At 47.8% G+C, this 13363-nt stretch overlaps 1 protein-coding gene across 1 annotated transcript in view; it reads right to left on the bottom strand.

Annotated features, from left to right (window-relative positions):
* Positions 1-207: 207 nt before the first annotated feature.
* CFAP77 (cilia and flagella associated protein 77) overlaps positions 208-13363 on the bottom strand; it is a 61619-nt gene continuing 48463 nt past the window's right edge. Inside the window, exons 4-6 of the mRNA XM_030000491.2 lie at positions 11345-11447; positions 9968-10063; positions 208-426 (exon numbers count right to left, since the gene is read on the bottom strand). Coding sequence (XP_029856351.1) covers positions 358-426; positions 9968-10063; positions 11345-11447 — 268 coding nt within the window. The 3' untranslated portion in view covers positions 208-357. The remainder of the gene's footprint in view (positions 427-9967; positions 10064-11344; positions 11448-13363) is intronic.

The raw sequence follows: 13363 nt of genomic DNA, 5'->3' as shown, positions 1-13363 counted from the left end.
TTGTTCACAACAGACAGTGAAGAAGACTGTTCTGCTTTCCCTCTGGGGCTGTACTGGTGCAAACACTGCTCTGTTCCTGGTGTGAGTGTTACCTTGAGCACAATGAGAATCGTGGTCATCGGGCTGAGTAAGGTGTTGTGCATCTGACACAAAGCAATGAACAGGCTGAGACAGAATAATTCCTCTCTTATTTATGATTTATTTGGCTATATCTGCATTAGCATAACTTCTTAAAACCAGAGAGAAAGCCTATTGCCTATGGCTATCGCAGGGTCTAGGGGCTGTGGTGCCCAGCAGTGCTGTGGTCCTCGCTGCGTGGATGTTCTGGGGAAGGGGACCACGTCTCACAGGCACTTCTCAATGGGAGGCACTGAACGCCTTTTTACGAGCGTCACGGTCTGGAAAAGTACTGAGATGAGGCCCAACCTATAACGAAAGGAGCAGATAAATGATTGGTTACAGCGAGCAGCCAGCCAAAGAAAATAGGTTGTAGCACAAACAGGGAAGAGACTGCAGATTAGCGCAGCGGTTTTTGACTGTTTGGGAGACATTGCTCCAGCTGAAGTTAAACACTTAACCTGTTTAAAATGAGGACTAGTTTTCTGATTGACTTCAGGAAATTCTTATTCTGCTTTAGTAACAAGATCCTGTAGTCTTACTACAGTGTGTTGGTTGTCTGATATTTTCAAATGCTGGCATGCCTTAGGGTGGACCCTGAAATAAATTTGACTCCTCTCCTACAACACAGGACTTGTGTGCTTCACTGAGGGGGCCAGGATGGGCTCAGAGCTTCCAGGGAAGCCCCTTTTGAGGCCAGGGATTCTTGCATGACCAGCCCAACAAACACACAAGCAGTGTCTCCCCAGGAATCACCTTCGAGGTGGGGAGGGGGTGAACAGATGCCCCTGACAAATAAACAAAGGGGGAGAAAGTGCCAGGGCCCTTTGGGGTGAGCAGTCGGGTTTACACACAGCTGCATGCAGCAAACCTGTACAGTAGACGCAGAGTTACTGAGATGTGTGTCTTCATGTAAGGAGTGGGTTTACCGTGGGGGTGGGCCACGGGTTTTACCTGCCCCGACACAATTCCTTGTGCCATACATCTGCCTTGTGTGGGTGTGCGGAGCTGCCTCCCGCTTCCCCCACCCTGCTCAGGCTGGCTGGATGTCAGGTTTTGCATATGTAAAAATACACAGCAGTCTTTGCCCTGAAAAGCTTGCTAGTGATCTCATTAATCAAGACAAACAAAGCGTATTTAGCTATTCCCCCTCACCAGAGGAAGGCGTTCAGGTACTTAAATATGCATTTGAGTGCCTAACTTCAGACAGTTGTTTCTGGATGTTTTTGCTTTCTCACAAGTAGCAGTGGTGACGTAACCCCTCTCTGGGAGAGAAAGGTTGGGGAGGCAAAACCAAGAGCTGCTACAGTAGGTGGGTAGCCCCTGGGAGCTGGCAGGTACAATCCCCAGCTGGCCCAACTCCAGCCTCCCGTTAAAGATGTGGGAGTTTTTCCCTCAGAGCTGGGATTGTTGGAAAAATCCAGTGCCTGCAGGTAAGGACAGCTGAGCTGCTTCTCTTGAATGTGCGTCTGCCTTCCCCATCGTGCTCCCTGCCCACCAGCACTGGGAAATGGGCAGAGGAAAATTTCTGCCGGGGATTGGGTTAAAGCCGCAGGGGAGGAAAAAGCAGTTTATTCTCTCCAGTCTTGGTACAAAGCTCCCAGGTGAGAAATATCACACTGAGCCACAACTGGCAGTAATTAAAATTAGCAGAGCCTTGACAAAGTTGAGGGATGCCAGCTTCTGCCCTCAGCGTGAGTAAGTGGGAAGCACCAGGTGTAGGACAGGGGACAAGTGCTATTTTAAAAACTGAGAAACCCTCTCATAACAAGGGCCAGTAATCAGAATCAAGATAAAGGTGTCCTTGGGTCAAAGGTCTTATGACAGAGACTGGTGTTGAGAAGTCAATGCCAGTGATGAATCCTCATCTCTGATTTTTCTAATTCATATTTTAAATGATGAACCCAAAGGTACTTCCTCTAGAGACAGCTGATGATCTTGACCATTACTCTGATGTGGTTATGGGCTGTTATGCCAGGATTTTGTCTGAATCATGGATTTGGAGCTTTGGCTGTAGCAGGATGGGAATATAGTTTGTAGGCTCAAGCTTGGTGGTTTTTCCTTGCAGGATGATGCAGCTGCAATGGTTTTTAGCTGCTGATTAGAAGGAATGTTTTGCTGTTATTCATTGCATTTCTTATTGACAAATTAAAACCTGCAGGACACTTGCAGCTGGGATGTTGTAATGCCAGTGCTTGCTTCAAAGAATTTGAGGGGTAATAAAAAAACCTTATCACTCCTAAAACTTAAATATGTATTTGGGAGTTATTTTCATTTGGGTTCTCAGTTATGATAATGTTTTAAATTGGAGAACTGTAAATGATCGCTTGTCAAGCATTAGTACAACCACATGGACGTTGCAAGCAGAAACAGGTATGTTAATGGAGGACTAATAAATTGCATGTGAGATGCAGAAAGGTGAAGCTGGTATGGGGAAGGCAGAGCTCCCCTGACAGCAGCAGACCATATACCCCAGTGACCGACCAGGGCTTTGTGGGTGCTGTTGGTGTTGGGCTTGTCGACGTTGAGGTAGGTGCTGGGGTGTGTGTGCCGTAGCTGCTGGGCACTGTGAGCACCCTTGGGTGGTCAGTAAGCTCAGCTTCTGGGGGAAAGTTTTAATTGTTATAGCTGGATTAAATGGTTTGTGATGATTTGTAGGAGAAGTTGAGAAAAAAAAACTCATGAAAAGGGCTGAAGTAGGTAACAAGCAGCACCAGGCTCTCCTCCTGCCCTGGAAGGATCCACACTCGGCCGCAGGGAGATGCGGCTGTACCTGTTCCTCTCCCAGCACCTGCCTGGCTCTGCCCTCCTGCTCAAAGGCAGCTTCCCAGCCTTGTATGATTTTCCACTTTTAACAACAAAGCTGGCCCTAGACTCAGCCGAGTTTTTCCATCATCCGTTTGATCAAATCCTTTTAGTGGGTGACAAAACACTTTCTTGAGCTCTCTTTATAGGAAACCAATCTCTACTCCTTTTTCAAAACCTCCCTCATTTACAGAAGTCTAACAAATCCTGGACCTTTTAAGTCCTCTCCTGTTTTTTTTTTTTTCCCCCCAAAACAACAGTGCCATGTTTGTAGGTTTTTTCAGGGAGGGAGGAGGGAATAAAATACACAATACGGAGAGAGGTAGGGTGTACACACTGACGCACGCCGCGCCGAGCATCCCTGTACAGACAAAAACCGCGCGCGCGCGCACATCGAGATGCAAATGATTTCCGTGAAGCTATCACTTGTAAAGCTTGACAGAAAATAATGAGAAACACTAAATCTTTTATAAGGTCAACACTCAAGCAGCTGTCAAACAAGAAAAGAATTTAGCGAAAGAGCCGCAAAAACTTCCATCACCTCATTAAATCCAACAGGGCCGGGGCCCGGCGTGGTGAGGAGGCACCGGGGCGCCTCCGTTTTGTGTCAGTAATTTGCGGCGGAGGAAGAGGGAAGACGAAACAGCCAGCGCCGAAGGGGCCTTGGGGGAGGCTGGGGAATCGTTAGTGCGCCAGGAGCGGCCTCGGCTCCTAATTGGAAGCATTGGGCATTATCAACGGAGGATTTGCCTCGGCTCCCTGACAGCTCTCTAGGCCTGGAATGATAGCCCACTTGTCAGTGTAAAAGACCATTAAAAACAAACCATTTTGATTTAATTGGAGGCGGTGTGCTGGGGGCCCAGGTGAGGCGCTTCATCAGCTGATGTTGGCTGCTGATGCCTTTTTCCCCCTGTATTGATGGCTTTTTTTTTTTTCTCCCCTCCCTTTCAAAAACTGTCTAGGAAAGAGAAAGAGGTGCTGAAAGATCCTTCACAGCTGCATTGAGAGCGGCTTTCAATAGGGTTGTCAACAAATGCCATGACAAGTTAGAGAGAGGCAGGTACTTTTAAAACAGACGTTATTCCGTCCAAGATGAGCTGTGCTTGGAGGTGTGTGTTGGATTATTAGGGTTACAAATACTGTGGCTTTTCCTGGCAGTAGTGCGCTTAACTGGTTTAATGAATGGGGTTGATTTTTCTGCCCCCACCTTTCTAATTCTAAGAAAATGGGGAAATGCACGACAAGGGAGTCTGGGCTAAATGAACCTTATTCGCCTCAAACCCAGAAAGGCTTCAAAAAGTGCTCAGCAATTTTTGGCTGCTGTATTTAATGCCCCATGGAGATTTGGGATTTTTTTATTTGCTTCCTGAAAATAAGGGCCACAGATGTTCGCTGGAGTTCACTGGTCACTTGGTCAGGGCAATATTGTGAGTAAAGGAGAATTAACCGCTGGAGCTGTAACCTAGCATGTGCTTCCCTTGGCAGGTGAAGCGGGGTCAGACCAGAGCTGGCAGCTTTCTTGCCGACCTCGTGTTTCTGAGATTTGAATCCTGACCCTTTTCATGCCAGGCAAGAGTTTTACTTCAAACTAAGTTGTCTGTTGGTAAATAGCATCTCTGCAGAAGGCAGAATAGGTCCATGAATGAAACCCCAAGTCCATTTAAAAAGCACTTCTGTGGATTTGTGTACGAAACAGTAGGTAGCACTGAAAGCAATGGTAGGTGCTCACCTGTAACCCAACACAGATTGTAGGGGTTTACTCTACAGCAAACTGTGAGGCTGCAAGCACCCCAAGTCTCTTCCTTCACGGGTGAATATCTCCATACCAGCAATGGGCATTGGTTGCCAGCAGTTGCTTGTGCTGCCTTTGGACACCAGGGCTTGGATCGAGGTGGAACCTGCTCTGGAGATGGTGCAGGCTGTACGGGTGCGCAGGGAGCGGTGGTGTTCTCTTGTGTTAATCAGGAGATGTTGGAGAGCAATGAAAATAGTGGAGGAATGATGGGTTACCATGTCTCTGAGGGAGACACGAGGAAGAGCTAAGGATGGAGAGGTTGAGTGTCCAGGGCACATGCAGAGGGATACTGGGAAAGGCTGGACCATGGAAATGCTTTGCTGTGATTTGAGCAATTGCATTGCTGGAAGCTTCAGCTACTAGGCAAAACAAGAAAACCTGCAGAATCTGCAAGAATATGTGGTGATGGTGACTGGCGCCCGGAGGCTGCATTTAGTCACAGAATGGCTGCGGTGTGGGAGGTGGCATCTCTGCTGTGGTCCCAGTGGAGAGGTGCAGGGATCATGCTCAGGGTAGCTGGGTCTCTGCTGCCCATTTGGAACCCTGCAGGGTGTTGTATTTTCTTTTTGCATTGTGCCTGTTGTAGGCAAGTCATCACTGAAGGCCAGCGGTGCTGCTTTGGATTGTCACTGCGGGGCTGGGACCCACCAATTCATGTCACTTGGGCCACTGAACAGCCATTGGGTGATGCTGATTTTTTTTTTTTTTTTTGGTCAGCCCAAATCCCAGCTGAAGGGAGGTTTGATCTGGTACCATGGCAACAGAAAGCTCTTGAACTCATTGCTCTAGTCTTTAAGACCTATTTAAGCCCCAGGAGACAAGTTTTATAACACTCCAACTCCATGAAGTTTTGCTGCCCTCAAACCTGGGAGGATAAATGCCGTATCTGGAAAGCCAGCCCACTGTGTGCTTTGCGTATCAAGCCTAGGTTATTTAAGCAGAGTCTATGGCTTTTCTGACAAGACAACAGTTGCAAGATTACATGAGCTGTGCTTGTCAGTTCAGCTCTTTAGACAAAAATAGAGGTAAGGCATTAAAAAAAAATGTGGAACATTTTTGTGTGTATGTGTTAAACCTCAACTGTTAATTCTGATGAAGGATCAGGCTGTGAGCAGATATCGGATCCCTGGTGAGAATCAAATTCTGGAGCCCAGAATTTTGCTGCAAAGTTTATACAGTGGGGATTCCTCTAATTACTTTCAGTGGAAATTTACCTGACAGAGCTTTCCCAGGTAACGCAAGGCATACGCGGGAGAGCCGCTCAGCCGTTGACAGAGCCTTTGATTTTGTGCCAGGTTGCAAATTAAGTCTTTTGCCAAGGTACCCGAACACTTGCTCGTCAATTGCTTATCGCTTATTCATATCGCGCATCGAGCGTAGCTCGTTTCATCTGCTCAGGAAGGCAGCGCGTGTTGACAAAAGTGTTGTCCAAAGTTGCTGCATTTTCTATCCTCCCCCTGTTTGGTCAAGTAAACAAGACTATTCTCCCTGGAAAGCCACCTTGAATGTCTGTGCAAGCTGGAATTCTCTAATGAGCAAAGGAAAAACCCTGGTGTGTGTCAGTGACACGTGGTGCATGGAGCTATTTTGACACATCGGTGAATTCTGTCCTACATCACTGCTGCGTGAGGTGTCGCCACCCGAATCCTTCTGGATTGACTTGACAGAACCCTGGAAATCTATTGCGCAGTAGCCGGCGTTGACTTACTGGTTTGGATTGTGACTGTCAAATATTCAAATGGAGGTAGCTGGAGCCTCACCCTGGGCTGGCCCAGGCAAGGCTGTGGGGATGCTGTGTTGTGCCAGCAACATCCTTTCCAGAGTTTGGTTGACACCAGGGATGCTATTCTGCCTGGGCCAGCATGATGCTAGTGATGAGTGCCACAGGGACAGGATGCATCCCATGAACATGGGGGACAGGAATATTTATTTATGTCCATGCTGGGTGCTCGAGGTACAGACCTCAGGGAATGTAGTCCCACATCTACAAATAAATGAAGTCTTGGTGCACAGTCCCAGCTGTGTTGGCAAAACCTGAGCCCAGGAATCATGTCACTGCAAGCAGAGCAAGGCAGAGGCCATTTGCCTTGGGGCGTGACTGAGGAAGAGGAGGGCAGTAGAAGCATCTTGCTGAGGTGAGTAAGGAGTTAACTTCTGTTTGGTTTTGTAAAAAAACAAAACAACACAAAACAAACGAAAACCCTACAATTCAGCAACTTCCCTTAATGAACTGCCCATCAGGACATGACTGGCTCCCTGTGACCTGTTTGTCTTAGCGAGCTGGAGGGCCCAGGAGACCACACGCCAGGTCGGTCCTCCAGAGCGAGACGCAGAGCAGGAGCGATCACCCGGTATGGGAGAGCCTGTAAATCACCCAGTTAGCTTAATAGCGTGGGCCATTATTCTAAAGCAGTGGGGCTGAAACCTAAATCCAAATGAAAATATAGTCAATTTGTCTACACTTTACTGACTGAATGACTATGTAATGTCATGCAGCCCTGGCAATGCAGGGAGCAAGCAGAAGCAATTAGTGGGGAGGGCAAAGCTCCTTTGTTTTCTTCTCTTCCACTTCCTCTGCAAGCTCTAGCGTGGTGCCAGGAGATAGTCTTGCAGGGACTGAATGGAAAGTCCAGTTTAAGGGCCAGTAGTTACATCCGTGCTCAGTTCCTGCAGTTCTCTGTAAGGGGTCAGGATGGGAATAGAAAAATCCTCCTTGTTGATTTTTATGGGTCTAAAGGAACAAAATGTCATCTTCCTGCTGCCCCCTGCTTTGATTTACAACCGTCTCGGTAGCTGGGTGCTCTGCATTGCTCCCCCCCCAGAGCAGGCCAGACTGAAAGGCATCATGGCAGATGACAGGGGGTGACTGAGTGACAAGAAGGATGAGTGACTTGAGGACATGTCACACCCCTGCACATCGCAGCAGCCTCACGTCACATGGAAAAATAGTCCAAAGTGGGGCTGTGGTCAGGGCAACAGAGTCTCTGAATGTTCTTGCCCAGAGTTTGAAATTGTTCCCAGGTCACGAGCATCCTCTGTAATGGCCAGAGCAGAACAATGTCACTGAAGGCTGGTAGGAAATAATATGCAGATGGGAGTCTGCTAACAAGTTTTCTGTAAAGTGATATTTTTGTGCCTGCTTTTCATACTGCTTTTGTGCAGTAGGATGGGAGCGTTATATGGATTAAAGACAGTGTTTTGGTAAACTGCCTACAGTGGTCAGTGCCAATAGCTGGCCTCCTCAGGCTACTGAGTCTTAAAGAAGCCATAAAGTAGTTATCTACCGCCATGGATGAGCCTGAGAAAGGTTTCAGGAGGACAGAAACACCACAAGAACAAGCTCCCTCACCTCTTTGGAGCACTGCTCTCTGTTGTCACCCTTGTAAAGGAGGGATTGATAGGGTGAGTCCTGGTTGTCCCTGGGTTTGGCTGAAGTGTTAGGCCAGTTGGTCTTTCAAGACCATTCCACCATCACCTATGTAGAACCCAACTTTACAGAGATAGTTAAAGCACAGTTTGGAGGCTACCAAGGGTCTTTGGGAACCATCAGCTTTCTCTGGGTTGTTGCTGCTTTTCACGGGGTGTTTATGGATGTTCAAGAGAACTTATTTTTCCATGGAGGAAGCCACGCACTGAAACTCAACTGAGCAATGAATTTCCTGATCCAAGTTCTAACATGGGCTGTTCATGATCTGCAGCTGGGGAAAGGCAAACCTTCCAGGTTAATGTAATGAGAAAGGAGGAGTACAGATAATCTGCAGAGGCTGTGCAAAATGAGCTGTCCCTCCTCCCCTGGATGCTGCTCCTGAGAAGGAAGGGAAGAGGAGAGGAAGGAGAAAGGCAGAGAGAAGAAGAAAAGACTCAGAGGTTTGAGAGCTGTGGCTAGGGGAGGAACCCAACCACAGTCATGGATGAAACAAAAGGGAAAGCATGAACTAAAACACAGGCTGAAAAATGAATAGTGATGGAAAGGTCTGGGGTGAGAGGAGCTCTAAAGAGGAGGCTTGCCCCAGCATCTCGTGTGACTTACACAATCTGTTTAACAGCGATCGGTCATGTTCTTTCCCTGACACTAGCCGCAGCAGCAGCTCTGTGCTGACAGGCAGCGGGGATAAATGATTACTGACATATGCTAATCGGACAGTCTTAGACAGGACGTAAGAGGAATACATCAAGGTGGTGCAAAACACGTTTCTTGGTCGAAACTCTCCAACTTGTACAAGTAAATTAGCTTCAGGAAGTCACAAGGCTTCTTCATAGGTTTAAACTGCAGTTAAAAATCAACAGCATGGCAAAAAAAATAACCCCATCAGAACAAGGGTTGGGGCGGAGGGCTGAGAGGCTCTTTGCAGTGGTATCTATCAATGCCAGATATGATTTTGGCCATATAAACTCCCTGCAGGGTTTCAGTGCTTTCAGACTTTCTGGTGTCTCCTTTCCATTCTGCTTGCCCAGCTCTTTTCCCTTCCTTCCTAAAATGCCCCCTAGCTCTTCACTTGAAGTTTCCCTGTAATTTACACCACAAACAAAGCTAACGGAATTCAAACAAGTACCCCAGAGCACAGTAGGATGTGCAGATGGATTCAGGGAGATGTTTAGATTCCATAGCTAGAACAAGAAATCTTCACCTTGGCTCTTATTTGGATCAATTAAAGGAAGTGTCACGCACATCTGTAACCCGGCTAGACCCTTTGCTCAGTCTCAGGGTGAATATTGTCAATCAGGAAGTTTAGAGAGGTGTCAAGAGTGCAGGCTTTCTAGAAAGCTCTAATTCTTAGGGTGAAAATGCTTCTTGAAACATCTGGTGTGGTTTGAATTAATTATGGTGAGAGCCGATTAAATGGCAGGGTACCAAAATGCAGGTCTGATTGTCCTGCTTGTGTAGGGCAGTTGCAGGAAAACCAGCAGAGAGCAAAGGCCACCCCAGTACTAACAGGGAGATATAAAAAGATGCTTGTCATCTCATGAAGCTCATGAAAGCGCACACAAGTTAGAAAATAAGTCATTAGGCCCTTATCTGGGCAACTGCTGTGTCTCTTCCCGGGCTTATGGCTGCAAAAAATATCCCACCCTGAAGTCCAAAAGGGGCTGATGTTTGAACACACTCAGTGCAGGACCATTTTAGGGTCTGGGTCTTGGGGAGCTCTGAGGTAAGAGCCTTGTGTCTACCTTCGTTGTGTGCTAAGGGTGTTACCAGGGCATGTGAGCAAGGTTAGAAGGTGTCCCTGAGTTCAAGCAAGTGCTCCATACCGTCTCCAAGTGGGGCAGGTGCCAGAAGGACTCTTCCTTTGCAGGTAGTGGGTGTTTTCGCAGCAATGTGGTGCGAGTTTCGCGCACTTTGTCTCTCTGTAACCAAAGGTAAACAAGAGTGGGCTGAAACGGCTGCACAGCTATATACATCCAGCTGGTGTCATGCAACGTAATGACACTGGGATGAACAAGACTAAAAGTCACTTTGGACTGATGATCACAAAAGCCTGATCTGGGTAGTTTTTCATGTTCATGCAGCTAATACTGGTATCTAAAACATAGTGATGAGAAAAACTTGAGCAGCTGCCAGCTCTGAGTGTCTCCTTTATACAGCATCCCAGTGAGATGACCACTGCCTGCAGAAAGCCCTGTGCTCTGAGCTAGAGCAATTGCTCATCACTAGCTGGGAAAGTCACTTCCACCACCCCTACCATGGTGGGGTTTCCTGGCTGTCCGGTGTGCGTGTTGCTCTCCTGATTAATTGCAGCTTGCAGTGCTTGGCAGTCCCAGCACAAGCCAGTGCAGGTACCTGGTGAATGTTTTGGCCGCTGTGTGAAACCCTGGGGAATCTGTCTGCTCTGTGGTCTAGGATGTAGGTTTGTGTTGCTTAACTCGGTCATTGGTGGCTGCAGGCTTTGGGAACTTGATGAAGGGAACTTAGTGATTAAAAACATCAGTCATTAATAGATAAGGTAGGGATGCACTTGCCAACATCCTAGGCTTGTGTATTCAGAAAGTAGCTGCTAATTAAGAACACTGTATTCTTGCACTTCAACTATAAAGCATAGTTTGTGATGGCAGTAAGCCCATTGAAATTGGTCATTACCATATTAGCTCGACTCTTCTTTGAGCCATTAACTAATAAAACAGTCATTGGCTGCTTTTAAATGTTATTACAATATTGGTGTGTTTAACAGCACAGCGTTGCACTCTAACAACTGCTGTGGGTGCTGGCAACAACAACACAATGCCAGGCTCAGGGCTGGTGCTGGTCCTTTGAACATTTGTTGGCCGTTCCATTGTTTTGCCCGCTGTCACAGGTAACCTGAGCAGAGCTGATGCTGTCCAAAGGACAGTCTGCAGGGCTCCCGGCATGAGGATGACATAAATACCAAAGATATTTTGAAACTTAATTCTTTGTTACAGCATTGCCCCACAGGACATATTCTGGCTGAAGCCAGGCCCATCTTGGCTGGGAAGCAACTCATCTTTGTTAGGCTTCACCAGCCTTCTAGTAGTCAGGGAGGATGTTTTCCCAGCTGAGAGCCCTCCCCATGGCTGGGAGGAGTCCATTCATCATGGGGTAGGACAGTGGGGGGTTATGCCTGGTAGCAGTGCTGTGCACAGCAAGGGAAAGCGCTGCTGGAGTATTATCACCTTTTTCTTCTCCACTCGCTGGGCTGCTGTCAGGGCTCTTTGCTGCTCCATCCACAGCTCCTTATATTTGTGTTGGAGGAGGTCAAAAAGGGGAGTGCAAGGCCTGGAAAACATTGAAAAGACAACAGCATAATTTCCAGGGTTAATACCTCTCTTTACTTCCCCATGCTGATTCACACCTCTGCTCCTGGAAAGTGTGACTAGTGAGAACATGAATAAACCCTCACACTGGGAAAGGCTTTCTCTTTTCAAGAAAGACTCCAACCCACATTCGTTTGCAGTTAATACCCCACAGCCTGCACACACTTGTGATAACCTGCAGCAGGACTGCGCTAGGGCGTTCCCCAGCATGGGCGCAAGTTCCATCTTTGCGCAACCTTTTTTTATAAGGGCCGTATCACTACCTCTGTTCAAGCCCAGGTGTGCTGGAAGGACCACAGAGCACCAAAGACTGTGGCTCAACCTTGGGCCTTGCTATGGCTCCAGGAGAGCATTTCCCAACTGGTATCCAATGGTGAATAATGGAAGCACTGAATGGGGCAATGTCCAGAAGCAGAGAGCTGGGCTTTTGCATTGCCACCCTGGAGCTCAGAGGAGCAGCTCTGGCTGGGTCCCCTCCAGACTGACACAGCCATGGCAGCTGCCTGGGAAGAACCACTGGGTGCAAAGTGTGTTTTGCTAAAATAACACTGCTTTTGCTATTAAAATAGCACTACTGCGGTATACCAAAAAGCCGCAAACAGATGCAATGATGGGTTGGGTGAAAGGAATAAGTGCTGCCCTAAGCAATCTGAATAGGGATAAAAGTGGACTCAATGCAGATGGTCAGGTGTCTGCAGCAGAAAGGGGAGCTGAAATGCTGAGCCCTGGTCTAGTGCCTCAGCTGTACAGACCAGATGTATTTGCCCCTTGAAACAGGGTACCAGGGAGCATCCTGGCCAGGAGGAGACAGCAGCAGAGAGGAGCTGCAGATGACCATGGTTCTAGAAAAATAGTAAAAAAAAAAAAAAAAAAGGCAGTTGCTTGTTGGCCAGTGTCCTGTTCAGCTGCTCTGAGCTGGCATTAACCTGACCAACTTGTGGCAGAGCTGCAGCCTGAAATTGTTGATCTTGCTCCTTGCAAGTGTGGATACTTTAACTTCATCAGCCACCATGGGAGGCAGAACTGGCAGTGGCAGCAGCAGGGTTCTTGCCTTGAGGACAGCATATCACTTATTGCTGTGGTCCTGCTGCTGTTCTTTTCCCCCCAGAAGCAAACACTTGAAGGTGATGGAGGACCTTGATCTGAAGTTTTATTGGTCCTTGTCCTTGCACACCTTGCTGGGGAGGGACTTTTCCCATCTTAGCTGCAACCAATGACTGTGGAGCCATCACTTCCAGCTCTGCTCCCACCTGTAGCCCACAGTGCCTTCAGCTGGAGCTCCCATAACAGAAAGGCAGTGCTTTCCCTGCCCGTCCGGACCAACTGCGAGACACTGGGGACTTGGGCTAACTGCTGAAGGTCAGTCACTGGACCACCAGAAGGTCATTTTCTGCAGAGAGCGCCCGTGTGCCACAGAGCTAGCTGGTAAATCATGGCTTTTGGCAGGAGTGGGTCCAAAATCGGTAGCAGCCAGCTTCTAGCAGTCTGGAGAATCTTTGATGATCACGGAGAGCGCCGGCAGTGTGTATGCAAATAGTAACTCTTCTGTTTCTTGTTCCTTCACCCCTGTGGTGACTTTTATTACTTAATTATTGCACGCCACATGCTTCAAAACAGCCTAATCTATGGCCGTGTTTTCTAATGATACTAGATGTGCAATCCAGCAATATACATCCCAAGGGGGCATTCATATCAGAGGAGACATCCTTCTGCAGACCTTCTGTTTCATAGATCACATGCTGCAGGGCTTTTCAAGGCTTTGCTTACCAATCAGCTGTGCTGCTCCAGACCGTTATCCGGAGACACCCAGTGCTAAAGGTGACACCAACGTTTACCCTTTGTTGTCCCCCCTTCTCTCCCCTCCTTCCCTTCCAGTTT

Source organism: Aquila chrysaetos, chromosome 24 (assembly GCF_900496995.4).
Source record: "Aquila chrysaetos chrysaetos chromosome 24, bAquChr1.4, whole genome shotgun sequence".
NCBI lineage: Eukaryota > Metazoa > Chordata > Aves > Accipitriformes > Accipitridae > Aquila > Aquila chrysaetos.
Note: the sequence above shows the minus strand (reverse complement) of the source record. Positions and strands in the feature narration are given on the sequence as shown.